General features: G+C 35.1%; 5 protein-coding genes across 7 annotated transcripts; 3 read left to right on the top strand and 2 right to left on the bottom strand.

Moving 5' to 3' along the window:
* The first annotated feature begins 593 nt into the window (after positions 1-593).
* On the top strand, positions 594-3,970 carry LOC116346663 (N-acetyl-D-glucosamine kinase). 3 transcript variants are annotated; one of them, XM_031776836.1, is made up of 3 exons: positions 594-634; positions 2,307-2,743; positions 2,841-3,970. In XM_031776836.1, the coding sequence occupies exons 1-3, from the start codon at positions 609-611 to the stop codon at positions 3,641-3,643; spliced, it is 1,266 nt and encodes a 421-aa protein (XP_031632696.1). In that variant the 5' UTR covers positions 594-608; the 3' UTR covers positions 3,644-3,970. The 3 variants fall into 3 exon arrangements, with proteins under 3 accessions (XP_031632696.1, XP_031632698.1, XP_031632697.1); XM_031776838.1 differs by lacking the exon at positions 594-634 and adding an exon at positions 1,079-1,101; XM_031776837.1 differs by lacking the exon at positions 594-634 and adding an exon at positions 1,757-1,960.
* Positions 3,971-4,886: 916 nt separating this feature from the next.
* Positions 4,887-7,058, bottom strand: LOC116346677 (serine protease HTRA2, mitochondrial). Its single transcript, XM_031776857.1, has 6 exons — positions 6,049-7,058; positions 5,932-5,976; positions 5,736-5,858; positions 5,413-5,596; positions 5,313-5,329; positions 4,887-5,221 (listed from the first exon to the last, which is right to left on the bottom strand). Exons 1-6 carry the CDS (start codon positions 6,833-6,835, stop codon positions 5,067-5,069), a joined length of 1,311 nt encoding a protein of 436 aa, XP_031632717.1. The 5' UTR covers positions 6,836-7,058; the 3' UTR covers positions 4,887-5,066.
* An 82-nt stretch (positions 7,059-7,140) lies between these two features.
* On the top strand, positions 7,141-9,260 carry LOC116346676 (serine/threonine-protein kinase rio2). The gene is made up of 5 exons (XM_031776854.1): positions 7,141-7,320; positions 7,408-7,549; positions 7,613-7,991; positions 8,075-8,266; positions 8,328-9,260. The coding sequence occupies exons 1-5, from the start codon at positions 7,255-7,257 to the stop codon at positions 9,160-9,162; spliced, it is 1,614 nt and encodes a 537-aa protein (XP_031632714.1). The 5' UTR covers positions 7,141-7,254; the 3' UTR covers positions 9,163-9,260.
* Positions 9,261-9,354: 94 nt separating this feature from the next.
* Positions 9,355-11,009, top strand: LOC116346675. Its single transcript, XM_031776853.1, has 3 exons — positions 9,355-9,557; positions 9,639-9,916; positions 9,984-11,009. Coding segments are annotated over exons 1-3 (816 nt in total). The 5' UTR covers positions 9,355-9,556; the 3' UTR covers positions 10,521-11,009.
* Positions 11,010-12,745: 1,736 nt separating this feature from the next.
* LOC116346672 (long-chain-fatty-acid--CoA ligase 4-like) lies at positions 12,746-16,390 on the bottom strand. The gene is made up of 9 exons (XM_031776851.1): positions 15,960-16,390; positions 15,179-15,286; positions 14,377-15,074; positions 14,132-14,306; positions 13,920-14,059; positions 13,676-13,848; positions 13,351-13,614; positions 13,013-13,285; positions 12,746-12,942 (listed from the first exon to the last, which is right to left on the bottom strand). The coding sequence occupies exons 1-9, from the start codon at positions 16,092-16,094 to the stop codon at positions 12,791-12,793; spliced, it is 2,118 nt and encodes a 705-aa protein (XP_031632711.1). The 5' UTR covers positions 16,095-16,390; the 3' UTR covers positions 12,746-12,790.
* Between the last annotated feature and the right edge of the window lie 883 nt (positions 16,391-17,273).

Genomic DNA, 17,273 nt, shown 5'->3' with positions numbered 1-17,273 from the left:
AATTTGCATTTTGAACAACATTACCACAGCACACAACACTAATATAGACAAAGTACGAATAAAATGACCAAAAATTGATGCAAAAACACAATGTTAAAATGAAAACATAAACAAAGACGCGAATTTTCGCCAAAGTCCATGACCGAATGCGATTCAAATCGGTTTTGTCCCAAAAAACGTGTTTTTTTTAATACCAAAGAATCAGGCGGCCAAACTTACATATACTACTCTTCCCTATTATAGATAACGTTATTGCGGTTATATAAAAGTGACAGTGTGAATATTCTGTGGCTGAGTGCGTGGTTCTTTATCCCTAATACAGGGCAACAGAGATAATAAAAAGTGAAGGGTCAATGTTTCGTTTTTTCTCGGACTGAATTCAGTTCATTTTTTTTATACGGGAAGAATTATCATTGTCAATTCGATTATAAAACTCGAATTTTCCGCCAATGTCCACAAATAATTACGTCTCCAAGTCAGTATTAATAGAGCAAAACCTAGACGAGAGTGTTGTTAAAAATGCCCACGCTTGTTTATACACACAAGCACGATCGACGAATCCAAACGAGAGCGCTGGCACACACCTATCCGCCAACAAATCTGTACACATGAATAAAAAAAACGAAAGAAACTGGTTTGTTTGATGTGTATGATATACCTTTTTTTATACTTCTTTCAGTAACCATCGATCGCTGTGTGCGCGTCACTGTATTTTATGATTTCTCATTGGTGCAGTAGCAGGAGTGAATTATAACATTCTTTTACTGTTTGCATTTTAAGCAAACGGAGGTCAAATATTAGTTTAAATTAGCCAGGTTTTCGTTCGCATATTTGTGTGTGCGCTTACGTTTAATTATTATCAGTCTAACATCAGACAAATTGTATAGAATGGCAAATATATTTCAAACAAGTATTTTTGCGCAGTACATACATATTGCATATCTTTATCGAATTCCATTCGATATTTTTTTGTATTTGCACATTGAAAGCAAATAGACTGGAAACTGGTGTTAGCAAGTCTCAACAAGTCCCCCCGATTAAATTGTATTTTCCAACACATATCACATTTCCATTTGTTAAAACAATCACTCAGATGATAAGGTAATTTGTTACATTGATTTATCGATTCTGATAAAAGGCGCTTTTTTTGGGCGGCACCGATTCAATATTTTTGAAATGCTTATATTTTACGAGCGGAAGACAGAGATGAGTTGAAATATATGAAATAGACAAAACTACGTAAAAAAAAGTTAATTTGCAGTCGAAATTGATCAGATGTTGCACACCAACTAGTATACTAATAAAACGTTTACATTTAGTGTATGATTGAGGCACAAATCAGGTTTCTACATGCGCGCATTTATTCTGCCATTAGTCTACTTCTTGTGAATGTATCCTTCACATTTTCGTGTGTACTGCATTATTTTGCATTCAGCGGTCACAATAAAGGCGCATCTGATAAACTTTGACTTGATTGTTTTTCAACTGATTCACAGAGTCGACTGATAAAGTCAGTATGGGCGTGGGCTTCTGTTTGCCTCTTAGTCTTTTTTTAAGTCATGATACAAAAAACGGAGACAAACAAAAAACATCCCAATCAATTTGTTATAGTCGCTTCAACGTTATGCGGAGTAATTTGAAGGTGATTGATTCATTGTAATCATCAGTTGCCCAAACAAAAAAATTCACAAATTCTCAGAGAATGCATAGTATTGCGAAAAAAATTCCGTTCAATTATTTAATCACGCATTAATTGAAAATAGTTGTGATATAGGTTTGCAAAGTGCGTGACCGATAGATTACCATTCATTTGGTGATAACGATAAGCATTGACTCAGTATAAAAAGGTCATTGCTATGCATATGATTGAAAACAAGACACAATTTTTGTTCAATAATAGCAACATTATTGCTATTAAGACAGGCTCTGTGCGATTAAGACAGGCTCTTGATTCATATTGGTACGACGTAAAAAAACAAATGTTTTAAATGTTTTCGCCTTTGTTTGTGGATGCAGAACTCAAGCAAACACAAAATTACGAAGTTTTTTCGAATTCGATTACAGATGATCGGTATTAATTTGTCGGCTAAAATGCGACACCAATAAAGCGATAATGTGCATTCGCTTTTCAAACTATCACGACTATTACACCATTTAATTGGGGTCAATATGGTAGTCGTCTAGTCACGGTTTTTTACATTGGGGCATGGACTGCATTTTAAAATAAAAATTCAATTTATAATTACTGATTATAAAAGGTCCATAGAAAAAAATCATTAATTACATGTTTTGTATTGTCATTACAGTGGTGCCACTCACTCAAAAGCCGTAATTGTCGACAGATATGGATCGATCATCTCAAAAGTGGCCGGACCAAGTACAAATCATTGGGTGTGCGGCATTCCCGAAGTAGCCCGTCGCATTGCTGATATGATTGAATCGGCAAAGAAGCAAGCCAACATCGATCAAAGTCTGAAGCTTCAATCACTTGGCTTGAGCTTAAGCGGTTGCGAACAGGATGCCACAAATAAAATTCTCGAAAATGAATTGTTAACAAAATATCCAAATATTGCGTCATCATACTATGTGTGTAGCGATACAATGGGCTCAATTTTCACTGCATCGTCGAATGGAGGCATGGTTTTGATCGCCGGAACCGGAAGCAATGCATTGCTTCGTAATCCAGATGGATCGACCTACACATGCGGAGGATGGGGTGCATTCCTCGGTGATGAAGGAGCTGGTAAGTTTCAAATACCGTCATTTTTACTTTGCGTCAATATATCTTGTTTTCATTCTTGTCTAATGGGTGCGTTTCTTTTTCTCATTTCAAATTTTAGCATTTAAAATCGCTCACAAAGCCACCAAAATCGTGTTCGATCATGAGGATAAGCTTGTTTTAAGTCCATATGATACGTCTGCTGTGTGGCAACAAATTAAAAAGCACTTCAACATCGAAACACGTCACGATTTATTGGACCATTGTTATGCAAAGTTTGACAAAGCCCACTTTGCTAGTTTGTGCGAAAAACTGTCGAATTTAGCGAGTGCAGGCGATGAACTTTGTATACATTTATTCGAAGATGCTGGTTGTTTTTTGGCAAAAGCAACAATGTCATTATTACCAAATGTTAGCGACAAATTATTGACCAACAACAATTTGAACATTGTTTGCGTCGGTTCGGTTTGGAAGAGCTGGAATCTATTGAAAACAGGATTTTCAAATGAAATTGCCAAAGCAACCAACAAATTCGGTTTGAATTTGATCATACTTACACAAGCCATGGCCATTGGAGCGGCATATCTTGCAGCCGATTCAATAAACTTTGACTTGCCACGAAACTATTCACATAACTACGACATTTTTCAATATATACCGCCAAACAATGGAATCAAAACAAACGGAGTACACACAAATGGAACGTACACAAATGGCAATAGTGCCAAGAAAATTTTCACCAACGGAAGTTTAACGAATGGAAAATCAAACAGAACCACAAATGGTAAAACAAATGGGACAACCAATGGAAAATCAAACGGAACCACCAACGCTAAATACACAAATGGAACCATCCAAACTAAGAAAGGACTCAAGACTCAAACCAATGCATCACCAAACACAATTCTTGTTCAAGATGGATAAGTGTCGCTTATAAAGGAGAGAGATTACAAGAAATTGAACGATTTTGTAAAACTACTTGTACATGTCGGTAGAACAACATTTTGTCTAATTAACTGATTTTATTTGTACATTTGAATAGTAGATTTTAAGCCGAAGATTTTGATGTTGCACATCGATTGTTTATACTGCTTAGAATTAAGATTTATTTTTTTTTGTAATAATTTTGAACCGTACACCTTACTTGAGTTTTAGTTAAGTATTTCGGAGATCAGAGATTTTCTGAGAGATTGTATATGGCATCATTCAAATAAATAAAAACGAATAAGATTAAACAATTACGCAATTTTATTTTCACCGGACAATTTTGTTTTTGTTTATTATTAAATATTGTTATCGTCACACTTTGTTTTCGAAACCTAGGTTCATGTAACCGTTGCAAAAAAATGGGGAAAACATTACTTAGAAATGGATCTGATAGCTAATTTTTTTTATTTTGATTAGACTTTTGTAGACGTAAAAGAATATTCAAATCTGATGATGTTCAAAATAGAACTAAATGACTTTCTTATGCTTGTAGTTGTGCTAGGTGGGTCACACACTACACATAAGATCCAAGATCTTTATTATTATGGACTGGTTGACCTTGCAAAATTGAGAGCGACAAAAGTTTATTAATGAAACTTAGATAGGAAATTAAAATCAAGGAAACAGACATAGTCCGTGAACTTACACAATATTATTGTGAAAAACATCGCAAAATAAACCGTAAGAACTGAAAAAGAATGAATAATATTTACATTTTGGAAGATAATTTGAAATAACGTAATCGCACCGCACTATGGATTGCCACATCATTTAGATACACACATATTGTTCAATTAAGATGCCAGATCTCTTTATCAGCTCAAATATTGATATTACTTCATGCCACATTAAAACTCGTATAGAAATGTGTGATTCACCACATTTCATTTGTGTCTTAATCATGGCCTGGAAATGCCTATGTAATTTACATATAAACGAGTGAGACTCAAACATGTTCTTCTTTTTCCATCAAATATACCAGTGGCGCCACCAATTTTACATATAAGCGCATACAAAATTTTCAATATGGCTGCGCCCATGAGAGAGAAAATTTCGTCTCATTCATTTCCGCCCCATGGTCTTAATTCGCTGAAATTTCTTACTATATTAATAAAACGCTCATTTAAATCTTTGTACATTCATTTTTATTTCAAGATTTAAAATAATAATTCATGCAAGAGGGATACAATTCTACAAAAAAAAAACTAAAAAAATATATATGCAATATATCAAATATACGAATGAGAGATGATTGAGTGAGAAAACGTGACTTGTATTTTTAGTCTATGAAATCGGAAAAAATCCATACAATTTTTTTATGGAGCTCTATACAAGTGGGTTTTATTTTTGTTTTGCCCAGTTAATCGTCCATTTCCTCTGGAATAATCATAACTTCCAGTTTTTGTGTGCCACGGTAGATGGTCATATTTAATGCCTTTCCTTTTTCGGAAAGCACTGAGTAAATTTCGCTGGTCGTCCGAACATCTTTTCCATTTATTTTCGTCACAATATCACCTAATACATAAATTGAATAAGAATTGAAGAATTATTAATTGATTGAAATTGAATCAATACTATACAATTGATGCGAGGTGATTTTTTTTACCTGGATGTAGTCCGCCACTGCAAGAAAAAAAATCAAATGGAAAATTTTCATTCAGAAATTAAACTGATAAGTGATGCATGTAAATCAAAATGAATGTTACTTGTAAGCTGGTGATCCGATGATAACCTTCCAAATCAACACACCGCTCTTAACTTCTACCGGCACTGTATGGGATCGTTGTCTCAATTCGGTCAAAATATCGTCGGTTAGCGTTAACATTGTAATGCCCATATAACGTCGCACTGGTGGCGGTACCATTTCTTTATTATCGCGCAACCGTTGACCTAAAAAAAATTGTCAATGAAAAAACAAAATAATTAGAAACCGGGAATTTGCGTAAATTTGTAAACAAATAGAAGATGCAATGCTCTTTGTTTGATAAGATTTTAATTGTTTGAATAAAAGTTGACTTGACATGATTACTTTTTTTAAGGAATTCCCGTACATAATCGATTGGTATTGCAAATGAAATACCCGCCGTCACTTTCATGGAATTAATACCAATAGCCTCGCCATCCAAGTTGATGAGAGGACCACCCGAATTGCCTGAAATATAACACAATATAATATTAAACGTCTTTTCGTTTGTCCATTTGTTTTCGATTTGGTTGCAATTTACCGAAAGTAATAGCTGCATCGGTTTGAATGTAGTTGATATTTTTGCCTAAAATATAAACACAATATATTAAACGTCTTTTCGTTTGTCCATTTTTTTACCGATTTGGTTGCAATTTACCCTTCAATCCAAGATCCTTTGAAGCGCGTTGTGTGCTACTTATCACCCCTGCCGTTACCGTATTATTAAGAGCCAATGGACTACCCAAAGCCACAACCCATTCACCTGCTCGTAAATCGGACGAATTGCCAAGATGTAGTTTTGGAAGTCCGCTACAATTTATTCTCACTGTAGCAAGATCAGAGACAGGATCCACGGAATCTACCATGCCAATGAATTTGCGGCCGTCTTGTAGTCGAACTTGCACGAATGTATGCGGCTTATTGATAACGACGTGGGCATTCGTCAAAATTAGTCCATTTGAATCGACAATAAACCCTGAACCATTCGAGGCAGTGACCGGTTCTCTTGTAAAATAATCCACATGCCGTTTATCTTTGATTTCAATAAAAACCACAGCGGGTGATGCACGTTCAACGATATCAGCAAAGAAATTAAATCTCTTGCGGTTTGATGATTCACTCAGCGTACCAACGGCTGCATTTACTGCCGGACTCAATGAAAATTCAAACGGATCTGTTTCCTTACCGTTTTCCCTTAGATACTTGTACGACAGGAAACCGGCAAACAATGCAATGCCAGAAATTATTACCGGTTTCACCCAATTACTACGTGTTGCATCATCATCAAGCTTCTCTGGAGATGAACTTGAATTATCCTTTGCATTTTGTTGACTCGAAAAATAAACCACATTTGGCAGAACTTTTAATTGATTTTTAATAAAAATGTTGTGACCAAAAGTCCACACCCGCTTTTTAAAATTTGTTGCTTTAAACCGAACAAACATTCTCTCCAGTCTGTTTTCCTACTCCTACAAACAGTTGTTGCTAACAATGTATGCAAATAATTTTGGATGGTGAAATTAGTGTTCACCATCTGGCGGAAATAGATTGAAATTATTGCACTCACTTTGCAACATTGAATTTAAACAATGGCAATTAATAATTTTTAAGGTTTTGTTTTGGCAACAACAAATAAATCCCTTTTAATAACAGTGACTATAATTTGAGTGTCGTCGCAGCTGATTGTCAAAAATGACGTGCAGTGACCTCTGGTGCACAAATTGGCTGTCATCATTTCATGTCACTTTTCAATAAAATCGTGTGTGTTTTCGACGAGCGCGTGGTCATCACATAGTAAATAGAATTTCTTTTAAACATAAAAACAACAATTTCCAGAGGTTGATACTCAAGTTCATTGTCCGCAATGGGTAAATTAAATGTTACCATCTTACGTTATTTAACGAAAGAAGATTTTCGGGTTTTGACTGCGGTAAGTGGAATTTACGACTGCGGAGTTTTGGTTATTTGTTTTCTTCGTATGTCATTTACATGGTTTACTCTTTGTCTTTTGGAATAGATTGAAATGGGCATGAAGAATCACGAACTGGTGCCGGCTAGTTTAGCCGCATCGATTGCTAATCTTAAATCAGGCGGAGTCCATAAATTGTTGCGTGAACTATGCAAACACAAATTATTGTCGTACGAACGTGGTCGCAAATGTAAGTAACTCAATTGATGACTAATTTTGCTCAGTCAAGTCAACATGTTTTATTGTAATTTAGATGATGGCTATCGCTTAACAAACACTGGTTACGATTATTTGGCATTGAAATCGCTTACCTTACGCGATTCGGTCGCTTCGTTTGGTAATCAAATTGGAGTCGGCAAAGAGTCAAACATTTACACTGTATCGGATGAAAAAGGGAATCCGCTGTGTTTGAAATTGCATCGCTTGGGTCGAACTTGTTTCCGAAATATCAAGGAGAAACGAGACTATCATGGCAAACGACACAAGGCCTCTTGGCTTTATTTGTCGCGAATTTCGGCCACTCGTGAATTTGCCTATATGACAGCATTATATGAAAGAGGCTTTCCCGTACCTAAACCCATCGACTTCAATCGTCACTGTGTCATCATGGAATTGGTCAATGGATATACACTGTAAGTTGATTTTTCTCACCATTGAACAATTGAATTGCATACTTAGAAGAGAATACAATTTGAAAATCTTTTTCTCTCCGCAGAACACAAATCCACGAAGTTGAAGACGTCGAAGCTCTTTACAATGATTTGATGAATTTGATTGTGAGTTTGGGCAATGCTGGTGTCATTCACGGAGATTTCAACGAATTCAATATAATGGTCACAGATGATGCCAAACCAATTTTAATTGATTTCCCACAAATGGTGTCGACATCCCATGCCAATGCCCAAATGTAAGTGTTCTTTTTTGCTAATCGAATGATGAATGTTTGTCAATTTATCATGTTTCATTAGGTTCTTTGAACGTGATGTGAATGGAGTTCGTGAATATTTCCGTAGACGATTCGGATATGAATGTGCCGGTTATCCAACTTTTGATGAACTGGAACGCGATGATAATTTGGACATTGAAGTTGCTTGCAGTGGTTTCACAAAAGAGATGGAAAAGGATTTACTAAAAGAATATGGTATGGAAGCCGTCAGTGATGACGACGATTTGGATGAGGACGGAGATGCATCAGATGCTGAAGCAGAGAATAACGAAGAAGAGTTAGATCGTTTGCGGCAACAAGTTGATGCTGAAGTAAAATTCTCTGAAGAACGTGTAAATGATACATCAAAAGCGCTTAGTTTCAATATTCAAAATTATATTACGTCGCTGGCACAAGCCGACGATGGTGATGAGATGTTTGAAGATGCTGTGGAAAGCATTGACTCCGAAATTCCACTGCCAAAACCAATTCCACAAATCGAATCAAAGGACATAGAAAAAATGACAGATTTTGTGAAAGATGTTCACATAAGCGACAGCAACAGTGTCGATGGAAATGTATCGTCGGGCGGTGAAGAAGACGATGAATTAGCCAATTTAGATCCGAAATCACGTCAATATCGCTTAAAAATGGTCGAAAAAATGTTATCTGACGCCCGAAGTCAACGCTCATATTCAACATCGGCCAGCACAATTGCACCAAGCGTCGTGTCCGATCGCCTCAAAAAAACGTTGTTTGTTAAAGAGAAACGAGAAGAACGTAAACGATGCGTAGCAAAGGGTGAAGCGAGTGCTATCACACGAATTCGCAAAGAGAATCGCGATACGTGCAAAGAATACAAAGGGTGGGACTTTTAATTTTGCATACAGTGCAAAAAATTTTTTTAATAAGATTATTATAAAATGAAATAAAAAAATGTATGATAATTTAAATAAATATATTTTATTAATTTGAACTTTGATGACTTTTTTCTGAAAACAATAAATATCAATTGACAGAAGTGAGTTCGGCCGCCTGGTGACAGTGCATCGAATCAATACGAAAACATTCTTTCAGCACGACGCACAATTATATACAATTTAACCTGTGTGAATCACTTAAAACTGTACAGTGCACATTACACAAACAATTTTACCGTAATCCATGAAACGAAAATATTTTTTTGCGCGCAGAATTAACTTTAATTGGCAGCATCTTTACTAAATTTATCCACTTTTAAAGATTCCAACGATTTTCAAATATTTCACAAAGAGTGAGAGTTTCTGTTTTATTCGATACTGTTTTTTTTGTTCAATTTCTGAGTAGACATTATTTTGTATTTATTTCTTTGCAGTGAATAAACAAGAAATTGACAAAGCGACGCCATGTAAAATGACTGAATCGACATTTATCGGTTCCACATCCACGTTGAAGGCGGTGTATGATGCCATTGATCAGAATATATTCAATTGTAATTTGGACGGTGTACAAGTGGAATGGTGTGACACATTGAAATCGCGTGCCGCATTCCTCTACGAACAAGTGACATTCACCAAACGACAATTATACATGCGTTGCAGTAAAATTTGGATGAAAAATTATACACGAAAGCAATTCATCGAAGTGATTTTGGTAAGATTTGTATATTGTTGGTCATTATTAATACTGAACATTAAGGAAAATCATTCGTGTCTTTCAGTATGAAATGTTGGATTTGTACTTGAGAAAAACGGCCTCGCAAAAGAATACTGTTTTGCACGTACACTTGTTACAAGGTGCATTCCGATATTTAAATCGACGCTTTGGGATGGATCTCAAGATCAACAATAACTTTAACAACAAAGACCCAAACAATGCGGATATCAGGGAGATTCTGAAGAATACCTCTGCCGTACGTAGAAATTCATTGAAAAAACCATTGATTGCCGGTTTCAAGGTGGCACCATACATGAAATTTGAAAACACACAACTTGTGATCAACAGCAATCTTCATGATAAAAATATGCATTTGGACGACAGAGAATTACAAGCATTGTTTTGGACACGTTTCAAAGGCGCAAATATTTATGCAATTTTCCATGACAGCGACAACATGAGTTGTTTGTTATGCCAAAAAGAAATTGGATTGGGAACATTGGAAGCACATTTGGACAGCGATTGTTATGTCTTTAAACAACCAGTTGCTTATCACAAGGATATCAAAGTCAACACTTTTCTCAAACGAGATTCAACGTAAAAGGAATCATTCTTTTATTTTAAATTTCCATTTTTCTTTTTAGAAGTAAGTTTTAGAAAATGACGAACAAAAAGGACGAAAAAGGATGAAGATCCATTATACATAGACTTTTTGAATTTTGATTGGCCATGGTTATTCAGAAATACGGTTTGATATCATAACGCAAACTTAATTTTTAACAATTCTGAACTATTCAAAATAATTGATTTTAAACATGATTTTAATTTCACCAGCCATCTGCCAAAATATTGTAAGACATAAAACTTAAATTGTCAGTATTTCCATTTTATTTTTTGTTTAATTCAATTTTTTGTGTAATCAATAATTTAAAATTAGGAACTTTCACATACATTCCGTGAAAATATCCAGTTTTCACAATAAACCATTTTAACTAAATTTAAAGAAAATTTGTGAGCGATAGTTTTTGAATTTAGAATTAAAAATTGTAGCATATAACTCTTTTACATAAAATTTCTTTTATAATTCAAATTGCACAAATGTCCAGTGACCGGTTCGCGCATATTTCTATGCCTGATAGCTATGCTAAGCATAGCGGAGACGCAAGCCGCAACGCACCCGTCGCCATTCGATTCGAGCTATATTGTATGCGCACGGTCGTCTGCATAAACGAACATGTGCATTGTTCATATGAATGGGGTAGAATAAAAACTACTTCTCGAAAAATGTTTAAACACGAAATCTAAAAAAAACTTTCAATGAAAAGTGAATCAATTTTTTTTCGTCCAATTGAAGTGAACCAAAAAAAAATTGTTCAATAAAAGTGAACCCGAAAAAAAAATTCATTTTAGTGTATTTTACACTGAAAAAACCGAGTGAAATTTTTTTTTTGGTTCACTTTTGTTGAACAAAATTTTCTTGATTCACTTCAATTGGACGAAAAAAAATTGATTCACTTTTTATTGAAATTTTTTTTAGGTTTCGTTTTAAAATAGCAATTTTTCGAGAAGTAGTTTTTATTCTACCCCATTCATATAGAGTGAACGGCGATGCGTCGGTTGCGTTTGCGGTATGCTTGGCATATCTATGCTACCTAGCGTATTTAGGCAAGCATAGAAATATGCGCGAACCGGTCACTGCAAATGTCTTACTATACTGAGTTTTCTAAGTTTCATTCAATGGAATGAGAATGTCAGTGATGATATTTTATCCTTATCAGCGCAGTTGTTATTGTTGGAATTCATTCATAGTCGCTTGTTGGATTTGGAACAATTTAAATCCACAACACAAAATGGTATAAGGCGACGTTCAGTGGATTTGTTTTTTTTCATATTGTAGAATCACAACAATATTTTCTTCTTCGTTACAGTTTAATGATTTTTGGTTTGATTTTTGTGCTCCAAACTCTTTTTTACGAGAGAAATTTTTTATGACCCCTGCCTTCCAAGTCCCCCCACCCCCTAGAGGTTCGGGGGTCTTAACCCCTTCACCCATGATTTTTTCGGACCAAAACCTCGATTTTCGGAATCAGCATCCCAAAGTACCCTAGAAATGATATTCGTCTCGAGCCTAGGGGCAGAGCAGTACTAGAAAAATCATTTTTGTTTAAAGTAATTCTATGTTGTGAGTAGTAATCCATATTAATCCATAGTAATACACACTTACGTAAATTCTAACAACAGTGCAATGACGTTTCATGTGTACGTTGTGTATGACATTTGCTAGGCATAAAGCGATCGCCGTATATTTCGGATGAAACATTTTATTGTTAAAAAATGGAAAATATCGAATTTAATTTAATAAATATCGAATAAATTGTTTCAATCCTCAATATACGCCGATCGCTTTATTCTTAACAAATGTAATACACATCGTACACATGAAACGTCATTGCACTGCTGTTAGAATTTACACAAGTGTGTATTACTGCGGATCAATATGGATTACTACTCACACCATAGAATTACTTTAAACAAAAATTATTATTCTAGTACTGCTCTGCCTCTAGTCTCAAGCCCATTCACCTCAAGTCTCCCACAAATTCAGAGCCCCCCCCCCCATTAGGGTAAAATGATGAAAAGTCGATTAGGGACTTTTCCAACGCATATCCTCCTCAATAGATGGCGCAACTAATATGGGATATTTCGTTAAAGTTTACGTTTCTTTGCGACACACTGTGTATAATTTAACAAACATGTGATTTATTAATAAACCATTTATTTAAACCTTCAAAGATTTAGTAGATCGAATATAAAAAAAACTATTCATACTATTTACATTTTCTATATAATGTATTATAAATTTTTTTCGTATTAAGCGTACATTCGATTAATATCGGCTTGGTATCGGTCTTGAATATCTTTCCGCTTCAGTTTGAATGCTGCTGTTACGAGGCCGCTGTCTGGTGTCCATACATCTTTACACAATGTCACAGCGGCTGGAATTTCGAATTTTTGTAATTTACCTGTGGAAAATGACAAAAGAAATGATTGAGATTCCAATAAATGGCTATTTAAAAATGAATATTGTCTTACATTTAAGCCCATGATCAACTAAAACTTTAGCCAAAGCCTTTTCTATGGCCGGCAATGAGCATAGGTTTTCAAATGTATCGGAAACGCCGAGTGAAAGTGCCAAATCTTTCAAGTGCTTTGGATTTGGCACAATTAATCCAACGGTGAAATGTTTGGAAGAATCAGCGTACACGCAAATATTGTCGACCAATGGACAAGTTCTTAATTCAGCTTCAACTTTGCCCAATGAAACATATTCTCCTGCTTGCAATTTCACCAAATCCTTCTTACGATCTGAAATAGCAAAGGGCTGTTAATTAAGTATCACGATCGATTCTATCAAATTTTCTTGAATTTACCGATAATCTTGAGAACACCATCGGAATGAAATTCGCCAATGTCACCAGATTTGAACCATCGTTTTCCGTCCTCATCAAAGAATTCTTCGGCTGTCTTTTCTTCTAACTTGTAATAGCCTCTTGACACACAGTCACCGCCGATTAGGACTTCACCTTGTGGATTCGGCTTGTTCGTTACACGATAACCACCTTCATCCCATGTGCATAAGCGAATATCACACATTGTGGTGGGAGCACCCACGCGACCAAATGACATATCCATAGCTATGTGTAAATTAAAATATGTATCCATTAATGCATTCATTGGTCTCTTCCCAATACTTACGATCCATGAGTGTGGCTCCACTGGTTGTTTCAGTTAATCCATAACCTTGTACGACCTCGGTGCATAGCAATATTTTCACTTGTTCGTGTGTTTCCGGCGATAATGGAGCACCACCACTTAACATCAATCGAACATTTCCGCCCATTGTCTTCGAGATTTTATTGAAAATGAACCTAGGTACAAAACACAACAAATAAAATAGTAAATTTGATTTTGTTTTCAATGTACATCATGCGAAACTTACTTATTCAATAGTGGAGTGTCATAGCCTCTTCGTGTCCACTTTCGTTTATATTCATATGCAAACTTAAAGAATGCTTTTTGGAATGGGCTTCCTTTATCAACTTGTTCGTTGACACCTTTGATTATACGGTCCAAAATTAGCTGAAAGAGTTAAAAAAAATTTCATTTATAGCAAATCATCGAAAATCCAAAATATCCCTAGTCATCACTCACCGGAACAGAGGTGATTGCGGTCGGTTTCAAAACAGACGCATCTCCTTTGCAACCGCGCTTTATTTTGCTGCTTGTATCCGTAAGTGTTGTTGGTGTCGAATAGCCAATTTGCAAGCCGGCCAAAAGGCACAAACTCTCAGCAAGCAATTCCAAAACATGAGCCAATGGCAAGAATCTAGAATAAAACAACGTGGCCGAATTTTGAATCGTCGCCAAACAAAAACGAAACAATAAATCATACTCACCCAATAAGAACATCATCATGATAAATTTCAAATGAGTCCGTGAAAGCCTTGAGCGTTGCAATACAGTTTTTGTGTGAAAGTAAAACTCCCTTTGGCGTACCAGTTGACCCTGATGTATACATAATAATTGCTATATCTTCGGTGCTGGGTGGAGCTGCAACAGCATAACTATTCTTGCCAATTTCAATGACTTCATTGAACGGCAAAATGCGTACGCCTTCCTTAAAACCATTCGTTTTGGTTTCATGCAGTTGATCCTCCATATAAATGACGGCATGAACATTTGGCAATTTTGGCAATAATGATTTAAACTTTGGCAACAATTCATGGCTTGTTACAATGATTGTGGATTCAGTTTCATTGATACCATGTAAAACACCTTCATCGCCAAGTGTTGAATAAATAGTGACGATTGGAAAATTTTGTTTAAAACATCCATGTGCGGCGATCATCCATTCAGCTCGGGTTTCAGCGAATATGACAATGTTTTTATATGCAACCTGACCAAGTTCACGAAGACCACGGCCAAAGTTAGCCGATGCATTTTCAACTTCGGTAAACGTACGCCATTCATATTCGCCCATATTGTATTTTTTAAACACGCGGCCATTGGGTTGTTTTTCATCTTCTTCGCTTAGAATCTTACGTGTGCCCAAGCACTTTTTGTTTTTATGTATTTTTGTTGCAAAGGTCAACATCTTAGCAAACAGTGATATAAAATTGATTCGAACAAAACACAAAAGCAAACACGTAGTAAAGGTTACTAAAAATCAATCATTAAAATGTATATTTATAAAACTACCTTTTCCAATGTATCAACGTTTGCTTGCACCAGTTTAACATGTGTCTCGCTTGTAGGCACAACGGAACGATATGTAATTTCATTATTATCGGCCGAAATTGGTTTTGCCTTTTAAAAGAAACGAATTCAATTTATATTCTCAATGTTTTGCAAAATCAAATAGGAGTTTGTTTTCTAAATAGTCGTTGACCATCGTATTGCAACTGTCTAGTGTGCAATTACATCTGGATTTTCAATAGACGCTATTTAAGCATATAATAGAAAACATTTCATTCTAAAATGTTATCATTGAGTGGTAATGAACAAATTTCGATATTTATTTGATCGTATTACACAGAACACGTTTTTTTATGACCATTTAAGAATTTCACTCCCAGACAATGACAATGAATTATGAGCTTATGTCCTTACACTACTGTAAATGTCAAAGTTGCACTTTGATAGCAGCCGCAATAATTGGAATTTAAAACCGAACAATTTTGCCGTTAATTATATGTTATAAAACCATTTAGTGTAATTGCACACTCATACAATTCTGTTTTGATTAAAAATGATTTGATGATACAGTGTATATCAGATAAGAAAATGGACTTCGAACATTTTATAACGGTTGATTTCTCTATCTGATTCAACAATTTTTGTTTTCACTATAAAATCACACTACAATTTTATAGAACAAATGGACTTTGATTTCTCACTAATGATTTTAACACCAAAAAAAAAACCAGCAACAAAACAAAATTAACGATTTAAAATTCTAAAAAAACGCAGATTCACTTACTTTGAGTCGCCTTGATAATTGTCGTCGTTTCCATGGTTGTTGTACCAATAAATATACGGGAAATGTGATAACATCGCACATAAAACTTACAACGCGAATTGCATTGATTGCTGTCTCAACCCATGAACTTTCCATCTTGAAAAATTATTATCTTTTTTTTTTTTCAAAAGGCAAACCGAAGAAACAAATTTGTCCCGTTAAAATAATGATGTCAAAAAATGGAAAATGTGATTAAAATAGAATTAGAAATCGACGAAATTCGTATTGAACGAACGGAGTGAAAAAATTGAAATTTGGAAAAAATGTGATGATTTTGTTTTTAAATGTGTATATCGAATACACTTGATTCAGCTACTCTCACTGACTGATAAATTTCGTCGAATCGAATGCCAACCAGGTGCCAGTACATCTGTCAGGCGACTAAATGTTTGTTGTTTTTTTTTATTTCACACTGATTCTGTTTCAAGTATGAAATGAAAACAATAATAACATAGAATACATACGCGAAACATTCAGACAGAGACATTAGTCGTAATGCTCCAGTACAAACAAAGATAGAATGAAATTGAAGCAACACACAGACACAGTCAAGTGAGTCTCTCTCACAGTTGTAACACTTTATGTATGATGATTTAATTAATGTTCATGTAGTCGTTCGTATCACGCACATTCTTTTCGCAATACAATTTGCAAGTGCTACAGCATGCTGATCATTTTTTCACGGACCTCTAACACGCTTCGATTTGTGTAAGTGAGAGTGAGGCGGTCATCATAATAACTTCTATGTATGGTGCACTATGAGTACATAAATCATTGACGTTCAGTTCTACACAGAACATGCATTGTATGATACAACAAGTGGTTTAATAAAATAGAATCAAATATGTAATAATTCACCTTCATGGCAATCAGTAGAGGATATTTATAGTTACGCTACTGTTATTATGTTAATGCAAACAAGTTTCTATCTACGCACTTTTTTCTTTTTTACTATCATTAAATTCTTTCAATGTTATCAGTTACATGGCGTGATGTTTTTTTTTCTCTTTAAATTTCTCTTTCACCAAGCATGTCGAATATTTCATAAAGCATAAGTTTACTTTCGGATTTGATTCGACTTTTGGACTGACACTCTTCAACTTGATTAGATAAAATCAAACAGACATGATTTTTATAAAGAAAATATTTTGTGGTCACAGTACAAAAGTCGATAAATTCGTCAGCAACATTCGACGTGATACATTAAATAATAAAGCAGAAATTCTTAGATTACAGCGATTTACGGACTTTAAACGTGTGATTCAGTTTGACCGA

This window comes from Contarinia nasturtii, unplaced genomic scaffold (genome assembly GCF_009176525.2).
Source record: "Contarinia nasturtii isolate CC-2019 unplaced genomic scaffold, AAFC_CNas_1.1 Cnas_scaffold_1627, whole genome shotgun sequence".
Classification (NCBI taxonomy): Eukaryota; Metazoa; Arthropoda; class Insecta; order Diptera; family Cecidomyiidae; genus Contarinia; species Contarinia nasturtii.
Note: the sequence above shows the minus strand (reverse complement) of the source record. Positions and strands in the feature narration are given on the sequence as shown.